The sequence below is a fragment of the Solea senegalensis genome, unplaced genomic scaffold (assembly GCF_019176455.1).
Source record: "Solea senegalensis isolate Sse05_10M unplaced genomic scaffold, IFAPA_SoseM_1 scf7180000014891, whole genome shotgun sequence".
NCBI classification, from domain to species: Eukaryota; Metazoa; Chordata; class Actinopteri; order Pleuronectiformes; family Soleidae; genus Solea; species Solea senegalensis.
Window position 1 is genome coordinate 7,544 of NW_025321163.1, and position 12,308 is coordinate 19,851.

The 12,308-nt window shown below is 42.5% G+C and overlaps 1 protein-coding gene and 1 long non-coding RNA gene across 3 annotated transcripts; one reads left to right on the forward strand and one right to left on the reverse strand.

Annotated features, from left to right (window-relative positions):
- Positions 1-1,539: 1,539 nt before the first annotated feature.
- On the reverse strand, positions 1,540-4,674 carry LOC122761691 (endothelin-2-like). Its single transcript, XM_044016930.1, has 5 exons — positions 4,590-4,674; positions 3,982-4,138; positions 3,762-3,875; positions 3,232-3,316; positions 1,540-3,147 (listed from the first exon to the last, which is right to left on the reverse strand). The coding sequence occupies exons 1-4, from the start codon at positions 4,672-4,674 to the stop codon at positions 3,268-3,270; spliced, it is 405 nt and encodes a 134-aa protein (XP_043872865.1). The 3' UTR covers positions 1,540-3,147; positions 3,232-3,267.
- LOC122761692 lies at positions 3,829-7,476 on the forward strand. Of its 2 annotated transcripts, XR_006358616.1 has the most exons (4): positions 3,829-3,896; positions 4,600-4,772; positions 6,217-6,426; positions 6,985-7,476. It is a non-coding gene; the product is annotated as an uncharacterized LOC122761692 (long non-coding RNA). The 2 variants fall into 2 exon arrangements; XR_006358615.1 differs by lacking the exon at positions 4,600-4,772.
- Positions 7,477-12,308: the final 4,832 nt, after the last annotated feature.

Below are 12,308 nucleotides of genomic sequence, written 5' to 3' on the forward strand. Positions count from 1 at the left end.
CCGACCTGTACCAGAAACTCAATCCGTTCTGCGCATGTGCAGAAAGCGTCGACACTGTCGTAAATATCCAATCATGTTCCAGGTGCGGATCTGACACGACAACCTTTCCCGCATTTTTGGAAATTGCCAACTCTCAAACTGATTGCGTGAGAGTTGGCAGCCCTGAAGGAGTAGAACCCTTCAGGGCTTGTTCCTGTGGAGAGAAAGCTTCAAGCTTCATGAACTTGAAAATTCCAAGTTTTGAGTACAAATGGAACCCACCATAAGGTATTGGTGGTAAATTGGTCAATGAGCAGTTTTACAGTGTTTGTTGACTTTCATTCAAAAAACACTGTTTTCTATAAAGTAAGTCAGTCACACTAACATATTGCCAAAGCTGTAGTTCTTCAATTGACATTCACATGCTGCAACCCTGCTGAATATGCAATATGGACATAAAAATAAAGAAAAGGCAATAAAATAATACAAGAAAAAGAAAATAAAACTGTCCAGGAGATCAAATGGTGGTGACTCAACAGGTAGGTTGGGTGTTCAATCCTCAGCTGCTCTTTCAAAACATGCTGATGCGTGAATGATGATGAGTGCTGGATTAATGTGTGTGAATATGTCAATGGCTTAACTGTAGAGTAAAGCACCAAAGGCAGAATAAAAATGAGATGACTATAAAAATAAATCAAATAGAAATTGAGACAAAATAAATTATGAAAATACTGAAGAGAGCCAGGACTGCCCCTCTCTCTCCTCTGTGCTCATCCTCTTGGACCTTTCTGCAGCGTTTGACACAGTTAACCACCAGATCCTTACTTCCTTCCTTCAAGAACTAGGTGTCTCAGGCTCTGCACTTACCCTACTCTCGTCCTATCTTCAAAACCAAACATACAGAGTAACCTGGAGAGGATCTGTGTTGGAACCCTGTCCTCTAGCTGCTGGGGTCCTTCAGGGTTCTGTCTTGGGCCCTCTCCTCTACACCAACTCTCTTGGTTCTGTTATTCTCTCTCATGGTTTTTCCTATCACAGCTCACCTATCACCTATGACACCCATCTCATTCTCTCTTTTCCCAGCTCCGACACACAGCAGAACGGATCTCCGCTTGTCTGACCCACATCTCTCAGTGGATGTCTGACCATAACCTGAAACTCAATCTCAACAAGACCAAGTTTCTTTTTCTCCCAGGAAAGGGCTCTCCCACCACAGATCTGACCATCACCCTCCACAACTCTGTGGTAGCTCCTTCTCATACTGTAAGGAACCTGGGTGTGACACCTGCAGACCTCGAGACTGTTCACTGTCCTCGCGCCCAAATGGTGGAACGAACTCCCCATCGACATCCGGACAGCGGAAAGCTAGCTCTTATTTATACCCAAATGTTTAAATGCACTTATTGTAAGTCGCTTTGGATAAAAGCGTCTGCTAATTGACATGTAATGTAATGTAAAAGAGTTAAAATACAGAATATACTGTAAATCAACAGAATTTGGATTCAAAACCAGATGATAACAGTAAATGTTGAGTGTCTGCTGAGAAAGAAATAACTGAAATGACTCTTATAAGAACACGTTTATTTTCCACATTCCTGAAAAACATTGTGACAAATACAAATATAAATACATCTGTCAATAAGTTAGGGTATAAATAAGCTATTTAGCATTTAACAGCAAACGCTAGTAAACAATTAGCACTGAGGAGGAATGTTCTCTTGCTCTTGATACAGAGCTAATAGACATAAGTTAAGTGAAGAAGAAAAACATTTGCTACTTTTTTGGCAAGACCCACATTACTGAACACCTCCAGCCTTTCTTCAGTCAAAACATTCAAGAGGAGCTATGTAACCTGAGCCAACGCACTGGACCAACTGTGGCCTCCATGCTTGTATACACCATGTTCATTGTCAGGGTGTGTGTGTGTGTGTGTGTGTGTGTGTGTGGCCTCGATAAACGAATCCGGCAAAGTACCGGAAGTAACTTTGGATCAACACTCATCAATCTCACAATGAATAGCATGCAGCTGCACAGTGAAAAGGTAATGTCAGCTAAGCTAACTTCACTTAGCTAGCTCTATCAAGGCTGCCGTGGTCGCACAGAGTAAATGAACTCAATGTGGTGTTATTGTGAAATACTTTTTTCTTAAGTCTGTCATTTTACATTTTACATTTTAAATAAATATCCAGACTCTGAGCTGCAAAACGCTGCAGCAGGCACAGGTTTGGAGAAGTGACTGTGACCACTGTGCAGAACAGAGCAGGACAGCAGAGAGTGACAGACGACGTGCCACCGCAGTAATGGCGGCGACGCTAGATGGTGAAACACACAAACGGCTCACCGGATTCGTCAATACAGAGAGTTGGTCTTCATTTAAGTGTGGCAGTGTGTCACGATGGTGTTTTCAAGTAAGCAACATCATTAAAAAAAACTATTTTGCTGATTTGCCATAAACATTCGGCAGAAAATATCTCAGCTCTGATACAGAGGATATTATTCTACGTTCCATTTACATCAGAATTTAGAAGTCAGAACTGGAGTTCAACAACAGCATGTACTGTATGTTAATAAAAATGAACGAGTACTATGTGTACGACTGAAGTGTTATTAACAGTAACCCCATGTCGGGGTTGGTGAGGTTGGAAATCCAAGTTCTGACTACAAATGGAACACAAACTGAAAATCAGCCGTTACATCCCCACATATTTCAAAAAGAAAATATAGAGTCTATATGGCTCTGGAATAATGGAGATCATAGAGTCTTCATAGTTAGGGAAATCCTTAAAGATGAGTAAAAGCAATGGTTTGCTCAATAATTGGTCAGTGTGATATTTCTATGATGTGGTTGCCCACTAATCTCAAAGTGAGTCCCTTTATATTTGGCTTTAGAAGATCCTTCCTCATCACGTTAGACAGACATTAAGTCCAGGTTCACGCCTCAGACTCCTGTCCTGGAGCATTTCTCTGGTTGAGTCTTCTCCACCCTTCTCTCTCTTGACCTGTTTCAAACACCTGGAGCTAACACTGAAGACGTCTCCTCTCCATGACTTTTAATCTCCGCTGGTTTTTCTTTCACTCTTCTATCTTCTTGTTCTCCTCTTGAGCCTTTTGACTGAAGCTTTGTTCTTCTTTGATGACAGAATGCCAATGTTGGACTTAACCACAGATCTTCATGAAAAAAAGACGGATTTGTCAAACACACTTTAATTCACTTCAGTTTAAAGGTTGATCTCTAAATTCTTCTTCATTTACCTGAAAGATGCAAGTAATTTGTTGCCATCTATGTTTTCAGTTTTTCCTCGATGAGCCCACAACATCAGTCCTTGGGTTGTGAGCACTGTGGACAGAAACAAAGTTAAAACACCCTCATAAACCTCTGCAAACTCACAATAATGACTTGCATTATTGCATAACTTGAAACAAAATTAGTTTTGTTTCCAAACAATTTGTTTGGAATTCCAAATGCCAGAAACAGCCAGAGATACAGGATGTACCTTACAAAACACATCCTGGGATAAGATCTAAAGATGGTGACTAATCCATTCTGGCAGTTTCAAAGAATTCTAAACCTTCCAAAAATAGCACAACTGCTAGTAAGCTTCTGTGATTTCTCAGAGACAATGTGGTGAGTGCTAACCTCATACTGTTCGACCATTATCATTCTTCCTCCTCACTGAGTCATACTCTATATCAACATATTGTGTTCAGGCTTGTCGCACCTGACTGACACTGTGGGGACACAAAAGAACAACTTTGATACAATCTAAGAAACGAGCACTCACCTGTTTTGACAGAAGCTAGAGCAGGTTTTATCAGCTGGTGTCAGGCATTTGCATCGGCCGGCGGAGCGGCGGCGACGAGATGAGGGGCTCCCAAGACCATACGGAAGGAGCTTACTTTAAAGCAAAACAACACTGGTGAGTGATGTAGAAATCAGAGAAATCATCCCTGAAGGTTATTGGGTGTTGGTGTGGTCAAGATAAGGAGGGTAAGGAGCTTCACCTTGGCGTGTTGACCCAGATAATATCCAGGTGGCAGAAGTAGATGCATTCTTTATCATCCCAGCTGTTACAGGAGCAGCGTTTGGTCCTGACATGTTGTGAATGTGCAGGAGTATGAGCTGGTGGTTCCGCTGGCTCTGATAACGGGAGTCCACAAGCTAGAGAAACACAGAGGAACCCGAGATTAAAAAGCGCCAACTAATCTTGTGTAATCTCGTATGACTTTGCGTTACAACAGCACTGTTGGATGATCACTGAAGGATGATCACTGTGTGTGTGTGTTTGCAACCAAAAAAAGAAAAATGCAGCAAAGATACCCTAAACAAATTGGCACTTTATACATTATTTAATAAGTGGGAAATGTGATGGTTCTCTATTGCCTCTTTAATGTGTGTGTGCAAGAGCATTTTAAGGTAAGAAACACAGCCCAAAACATTTAATTAAAAAATCTATATATAGCTGGTGAGTTATTGCATGAAAAGCCAAAGGGAATACATGTATTGTGAGTAATATTTTGAGTATTATTATGAGTAATAAGTCAAATATTCTGATTCAGTTGGAATTTACTCACAGAAATCTCCCCAAGAAAATATGAGAAAAGTTTCTCACCATGTTGCAGAGCCGTGCAGATGAGGATTAAAGTCAGAGTCTTGCACATGAAGGAATCCACCACCATCGTCATCATCCTCATCATCATCATCGTCCTCCTCACTGTCAGATGTTGAAACAGCAGCAGACACGTCACACTTCACAGGTGATTGTGGTGTGCAACAGCTGGAGAGCAGCAAACAGGTGCCTTGTGTTCATGTGTCCATACTGCTCGTCTATTTATACCTCCCTCCTGACTAATATCACAATGGCCCCACCCCCCAGCCCTCCCCCCGGCCCCCCCACGTCCTCATCTGTCACAACACACACTCTTCACCTGCCCTCATCACATTCAAGCACTGACCTCAACTTAACAGCGCCTCCAACTGGCCAAGAAGGGCAGAGGCAGCGTGGAGGGAAGTGGCTTCTCAAGAGTTCCAAGCGTGAGTCACAGGAACCAGTGAGTGTTGTGCGCTCTGCTGGTTTCCAGCATTCTTCAAAGGTTATTTTTTAAACCGATCCGTGACGAGAATGGAGGGTTTGCACAGTATTTTCTTCACAGAATACAAACACAACCAGAGGCATAAGTGAATTAAGTGGCTGCCACCTGATCACCAAGGGCCCCCAATAGTGTTTTTTTTTTTATATCATATTGAAGAAATCAAGATTTCTTTCGATATATTTAGATATCTAAAACGTGCTTAAGTTACGAAGCTTGCTTATTTATTGCACATCTATTCAAAGTTTTTTTTATTTATTTTAATGTGAGTTCAGTATGTTTCTTTACTAACCTCTAAAAATACAAGAGTGACACTGGTTTGGTGTAAATAACACAACTGTAACTAATGCAATTTATTGTGTTACATTTGTATCAGTAATAGTGTGTGTGTTTACTGAACAGTCACATGACAGCTGTCAGTTGTGATTGGGTGTGATGGAGTGTGACAGGGTGAATGCTAAACTTTTATAAATTATAATCCAAACCACTTGCCATTGTTGACAGCGGTGGTTATGTAAGGAGCTTTATGAGGTTATAAAAAAAGAAAAGAAAAACATGTTGCAGTATCACTGTGGGTGTGGGTTTGTTCTCCGCCTGTAAATCAGAGGGTGAAATGACACAAGTAGAAGAAGGTGAGGTGAAGGTGATTATAAATAAAGAGGTCATACGAAGAGAAAGACACACTACATGTATATATGTATGTATAAAAAAAGCATTATTTACCTGTTCATATCCTTGTGTAACCCTCACCAGCAAGCAAACAACGGCATTCCAGTCAGGTGACCACGATCCAGTGTCCTGGTACTGACTCACTCCAATTGTTCGACTAAAACACTCATTAAAATCCTCTCCTGAAAAGTATCCACAGTTGTATTTACAAGAGGTCATCATGCATACACTCCTGATCAGTGCAAAAATGACTTCAAGTGATAGGTCAGGTTTTGAAAGGGATGGTTGCATTGGAGTGTCCATGGCTCATACAACTGCACAACTGCAAAACCTGAACTATTTAATTGTTAACTCAGTATCTTAGCTTGAATATAATATTGCTTTGAATCTCAAAATGACTTAAAACAGCAGAGGACTTTAAAAGTGACGTCAGGCCATGTCATGCTTTGTGTTTTCTTTTCCTTTCCGTCTTTTTTCCAGAGGCGTTGAGCATGCGGAAGAGACTGGAGGCGGCAGATGAAGAGACCACATGATGATATGAGGAAGATGAAGTCAAGGAGAGCTGTCAGCAACCACCACCACCACCACCACCTCCTCCCTAAACACTCGCGCGCGCACAGAAACAGTGGTGAGGTCATGGCACGATCGTCTCACAGGCTTCTGACACTGTGCCACAACAACAGCATCTCGGTGTGTAACATGCTCTGACCTTCATAAAGAGATATAGAGCCGTCTGCCACATCAGCTGTCTGCTGCCCACACACACACACACTATCTCTCACCAGTGACAAAAACAAACACCACAGATTTGACAACAGTCCCACAGTGCAGGGTGTCTGTCATAGTATGAAATGTGTTCGTTATCTGGAGGCCAAACTTAAAGGGAGGGTGGGAGATCATTTTTTCCTGTATTACTTAAAATCCTCTTCACAACCCGATTGTAACCAATTAAGGAAGTTTTTGAGAAAGCGACTGCCAAGAAAAAGGCTGATGCAGAACGATTGTGAAGTGAATGCCCAGAAAGCACTGCAAACTGTTTCTACTGTTTGGACAGGTCTTTGTGATCTTTGGAGAGTATTTGAGGTTTTTCAGGCATCACATTGTCATTTGAACAAGTATCCAAAAAAGTTAGGATCACAGAAGGGTCCAGTGTGTGAAGGGTTATTATATATTATATTATATTTGAAATGTCTTTCACACTGTCGTGTATCTTGATATCCTCAGACACTGCCCTTCTCTCTGTTCCAGAGTCCAGGTTGAAAACTAAAGGAAACAGAGTCTTCCATCTGGAACAACCTCTCCAAGGAAATAAGAGGAAAAATTAGTCAGTGTCACTTAAAAACGTGCTTTTATCAGAAAACTCATTCTTATCTGACGTCATCTCTGTCCTGCTTTCTTGCAACACTTTAACTGAATCGGTTTCAATTCTCTGGTGGAATTTTTTATTTTTTTATTTCTACTTCAATTTCATATACTAAGCACTTTAAGAATCTGAAAATGTAAAGTGCACGATAAATAAAATAAATATGTATACATTTATAAATATAAAAAGTTTAGAAACACTGCATATCACTGTGCATACTGTTCTTGTGAGATGATGACATCATGTGGAAAGTTTCTAAAAAGCGCAGAGATTATGGGTTGTGACATTTTCACTGTACATTCTTGTGTATGAATTGAAAAGTTTCCCAAATTATTATTTTCGATTATGTTAACTTTACCCACAATAAACTACATGATCCACTATCAGTGGAAGAGTGAGTTACCTTTCAACTGTGAGATTGTGAGTTTGATTCCTGGCTCCGCTAGCCGGTCAGTCCTTGGGCAAGACACCTAGTCCGTGAATGGGTATGCTGCAGAATGTGTGGGTTAGGGTTAGGGTGTAAAGCAGCTCCAAGTGGTCTTTAAGAGATGTGCTATACAAACACAGACCATGTACCAGTCATATTCATATTCACAAACACAAAATATCTCACTACAATAGAGCTCTGACTCTCTTTCTGTGAAGCGCCATGTTGGCAGGAGCTGGATTCAACCCGTAGAGTTTACTGTGCACATTAAATCCACAGAGATCAAACTTTTTCCCACTTCCATCTGCAGTTCAGGGTGAAATATGACAAACACATAGTGGAGCTATGACTGTGTGAATCCTGAGGAATTCCTCTGACATGATGGTAAGCACACACACACACACACACATACAGTCTGCTTTCCATGACTTCAGAGGACATTACATTATATTAAGTATTGCAAAACTTTAACATTTGCTAACTGCAGCACTGTAACACACATTTGCACAATATATAATATAATATAATATTCTTTTTAACTGGTCACAGAAGCTAATGATTTTCATCATTGTTTGAATAACAAATCTGCACACACATTGTTGTTTCCACCACATCACCAGCCACAACACTCAATTTTGTTAAAATTAAGGTTTCAGTCAATACAAACATTTTCATTTCAAACTTTTATTGAAGAATGTGCAGCTATGTGGCCAAGTGTAATCACGTGCAAATCCATTTGATCTTGTCTAGTGTGCAATGTTACAAAAGCACAAAAGTAAAAACGACACAATGAAAATATGAACTTTGATGAAAGCGCTGAACTGCAGTTTCCAGTCAACCTCCAGAGCTCTGTAAAACACTGTTGTCTCCAAAATCCCATCCCAGAGGAACCTAATATGAGCTACGTTCAACATTTAGGGTTAACAGGATTACATAACAGATCATCGTGGAACAGGACACTGACTGGAACAGGTACAGGTACAGGTATAGGTAACAGATTAGCAGAGTCACAGAATTTCAATTCAATTCAATTTTATTTGTATAGCACCAAATCATAACATATATGATCTCAAGGCACTGTACATAGACAACAGCAAGGAGAGCAGAGAACCCCAACACTTCACACACTGAGCAAACACTAGGCATCAGTGGAGAGAAAAAACTCTGACAGAACCAGGCTCAGAGGTGTGCGGTCATCTGCCTCGACCGGTTGGGGTGAAAGGAAAATGGGGGACGACAGCGGAGAGGTGGGGGACAGAAAGGTGGGAGAGAAAGGACAAGAGGGAGATGAGGGAGAGACAGAAGAGAGAGAGGGAGACCAGCAGCAGATACACAACAACTGTATCAGGTTACAAGTTTATACAGTTACTGATATCGACTTTTTAATTACAAAATAATAATAATGGTGACGATGACCGTAGCCTCGAAAACTGGATCTTGATCCTGCAACCTGCATGATGAGAATACAGAGAGAGAGAGAGGGAAGGAAGGAAAGACACAAACTAGGGAGAGAAAGAGACAAGGTTAATGACATATAAAAAGTCATAATCAAATGCTGAGTGTGAGAGAGTGAATGTGCGTGTACCACAGGAAAATCCCCCAGCAGTCTAGTTCTATAGCAGCATAACTAAGAGATGGCCCAGGTTTCCCTGAACCAGCTTTAAAGTGGACATATTATACCCTATTTCCCCCATTGAAATAGTTCCTTGGTGTCCTAATGAACATGTCAGTGACATGCTTTGGTCAAAATACCATAAGGATGAAGAATCATAGTAGTTCAATAACCCTGCTAAACCCGCCCCTTTCAGAACGCTCGGTTTTCGTGCATGGTCCCTTTATATGCAAATGAGACACAGGCAAACACACACCCACTTCTTCCAGGGGGTTTCTGATTTGTCCTCTTTGCAGCGCTTTACAGCTCTTTTCGTCTCCCCCTCCCTCCACTAGCTCTCTGACAATATCAACATGTCAGCGAGAGTGCCGTCACAGGAAGAGACGTCCTACATAAGGATCGAGCCGAACACTGTCCAACTGTAAATCAGTTAAAAACACTTAGGAACAGAAGATCAGCGGTGACACAGAGAGTGCAGCACCGCTGATCGCCACCACGGATCGCCAGCGGCGCGCTGAATAAACTGTATGTTGCTGTATCAGACCGGAGACTGTGTTCCGGAGACCTCACCACCGCTGACTAGCTCCGGTGCTCCGGCGAGCTGGCGATCAGCGGTGGCGATCACCGTGTAAGCTGAATAAACTGTATGTTGCTGTATCAGATCGTGTGTTCGTGTGTTCGTGTGTTCGCACCACTTCACATCAGACTGCGACCAGTGGTTGCCGTACTTAGTCAGGGGACGTATTTCACCGACGTACAAACACACAAATTGTTAAGAAAAGATCACATAGAGCTCATAACTGACCGATCAGCGGTGCTGCACTCTCTGTGCAGCGGTGCTACACTCTCTGTGTCACCGATAGTCTAAACTGCCGCTGGCGATCAGCTGATCGCCACCGCTGATCGCCAGCGGCGCGCTGAATAAACTGTATGTTGCTGTATCAGACCGGAGACTGTGCTCCGGAGACCTCACCACCACTGACCAGCTCCGGTGCTCCGGCGAGCTGGCGATCAGCGGTGACACAGAGAGTGCAGCACCGCTGATCGCCAGCTCGCCGGAGCACCGGAGGTGGTGCGGTGGTGAGGTCTCCGGAGCACAGTCTCCGATCTGATACAGCAACATACAGTTTATTCAGCGGTTTAGGCTGTTTAGGCTATCGGTGACACAGAGAGTGTAGCACCGCTGCACAGAGAGTGCAGCACTGCTGATCGTCAGCGGCGAGCTGCATAAACAGCTGCTTTATGTGATTGTATCAGACTGAGTCTGTGCTCCGGTCATGGAGGACGTACTGAACAAATATGTTTAATTAGGACGTGTCAGAATGGTCAGTTATGAGCTCTATGTGATCTTTTCTTAACAATTTGTGTGTTTGTACGTCGGTGAAATACGTCCCCTGACTAAATACGGCGACCGCTGGTCGCAGTCTGATGTGAAGTGGTGCGAACACACGAACACATGTTTGCTGACTTTATCCGGCACATTAGCTTCATATATAAAATCCTCTGTAAAACACTGTGCAGCCACCAACAGCACACTTGTCCCGCCGCGTTGACATAATACCGCTCTTCCTCCCTCGCCTGCACTCTCGCAGGGACAAGGTGGAGCTAAGGTGGAGCTTGCGAAGTAAACGTACTGGTGGGGCGGTAACATTCGCGGTGAAATGCGCATGCTGACGTCATAAGCGCAGGGAATTCAACATCGAGCGTTTTATCGCCTATACTTACACTAAGCGGAACCACGAAAACATGACTGAGTATTGTTTTTCCACACTTTGGCGACTGGTAGGGCCCCCAGAGTCCCAAATATCAGTATTAAAATGGTTCAAAAGTTGATTTTGCATAATATGTCCCCTTTAACTATAAGCTTTACCAAAAAGGAAAGTTTAACTTTAACTTTAAATACAGAGAGAGGTTCTGTCTCCCAAACTATCATTGGGAGCTGGTTCCACAGGAGAGGAGGAGCCTGGTAACTAAGGCTCCGCCTCCCATTCTACTCTTACAGACTCTGGGAACCACAAGTAAACCTGTATTTTGTGACCTAAGTGGTCTATTAGGGTGATAGGGTAAGACTAGGTCTTTCAGGTATGAAGGGGCGTGACCATTAAGTGCTTTGTACATGAGGAGGAGGATTTTAAATTGAATTCTAAACTGTGGGTGGAGCCAGTGTAGTGTAACTCCAGTGTTACCCTAAGCTAACACTGGAGTTATATGGTCTCTCTTTCTAGTTCCTGTCAGAACTCGTGCTGCAGCATTTTGAATGAACTGAAGGATTCTAACAGACTTGTTAGAACATCCTGATAATAAGGAGTTACAGTAATCTAATCTAGCTTAACAAAATGATGAACTAGTTTTTCAGCATCCTGTAAAGACAGAATGTTTCTAATGTTCATAATGTTCCGCAGGTGGAAGAAGGCTGTTCTGGAAATGAGTTTCATGTGTGAATCAAATGACATTTCCTGGTCAAAAGTAACTCCAAGGTTCCTCACAGTGGAACTGGAAGCCAGGGTGATGTCATCTAAACAGATAACAGAAGTAATCCCACAGAAATGCGAACCACAAAAAACGGAGGAGAGTGCTCAAAAAACGCATGACGCTCAAGTGACAGACGAAGACAAACTCACAACCACACAAAGGAAGGGGGAGTGGTTAAATACACTGAGGAACAAGACACAGGTGAAACAGGTTTGTAATCAGAGGGGAAAAGTAAAGTGCACGCAGACAAGGGACAAAAAGACTTCAAAATAAGAGGGAATTTCACAATAAAATGACATTGACAACGGAACATGACATGGTCACAGTAGAGTTGGTCCTCCAGACCAGGTGGACCATCAGGATTGAACACAACCCTCCTGGTCTTTAAATGTTAAAGTCTGGCCCATTTCATGGAAGAATGCTGCTACAGAGGAATGTGTTTGTAGTTACATCAGCAGGATTCACTTGTTTGTTTTTTGTTTTGTTTTTTTAACCACAGTCAGGAATGTGACCACATCAGTGAAAAACACTGTCTCCCCGTCATTTCCTTCTGGGGACAAAGATATTTGAAGAAGGCAGAAAGGAAACAGTGTGAGGTAAGAGAGGACAGTGACTCACTCACTCACACACACACACACACACGGCCCTGATATGATATGAATGAGGTGAAGAATGTGGGCCATAGCCCTCTACGTTGT

Bases quoted from the DNA above. Each gene is read 5' to 3' on its own strand.
- LOC122761691 (XM_044016930.1), bottom strand. From the start codon at position 4,674: ATGATGAGGATGATGACGATGGTGGTGGATTCCTTCATGTGCAAGACT. The intron at 4,139-4,589 runs GTGAGAAACTTT...GTGTTTCTCTAG, and splicing joins CTGCACGGCTCTGCAACATG to CTTGTGGACTCCCGTTATCA. The intron at 3,317-3,761 runs GTGAGTGCTCGT...TTCTGTCCACAG, and splicing joins TCTAGCTTCTGTCAAAACAG to TGCTCACAACCCAAGGACTG.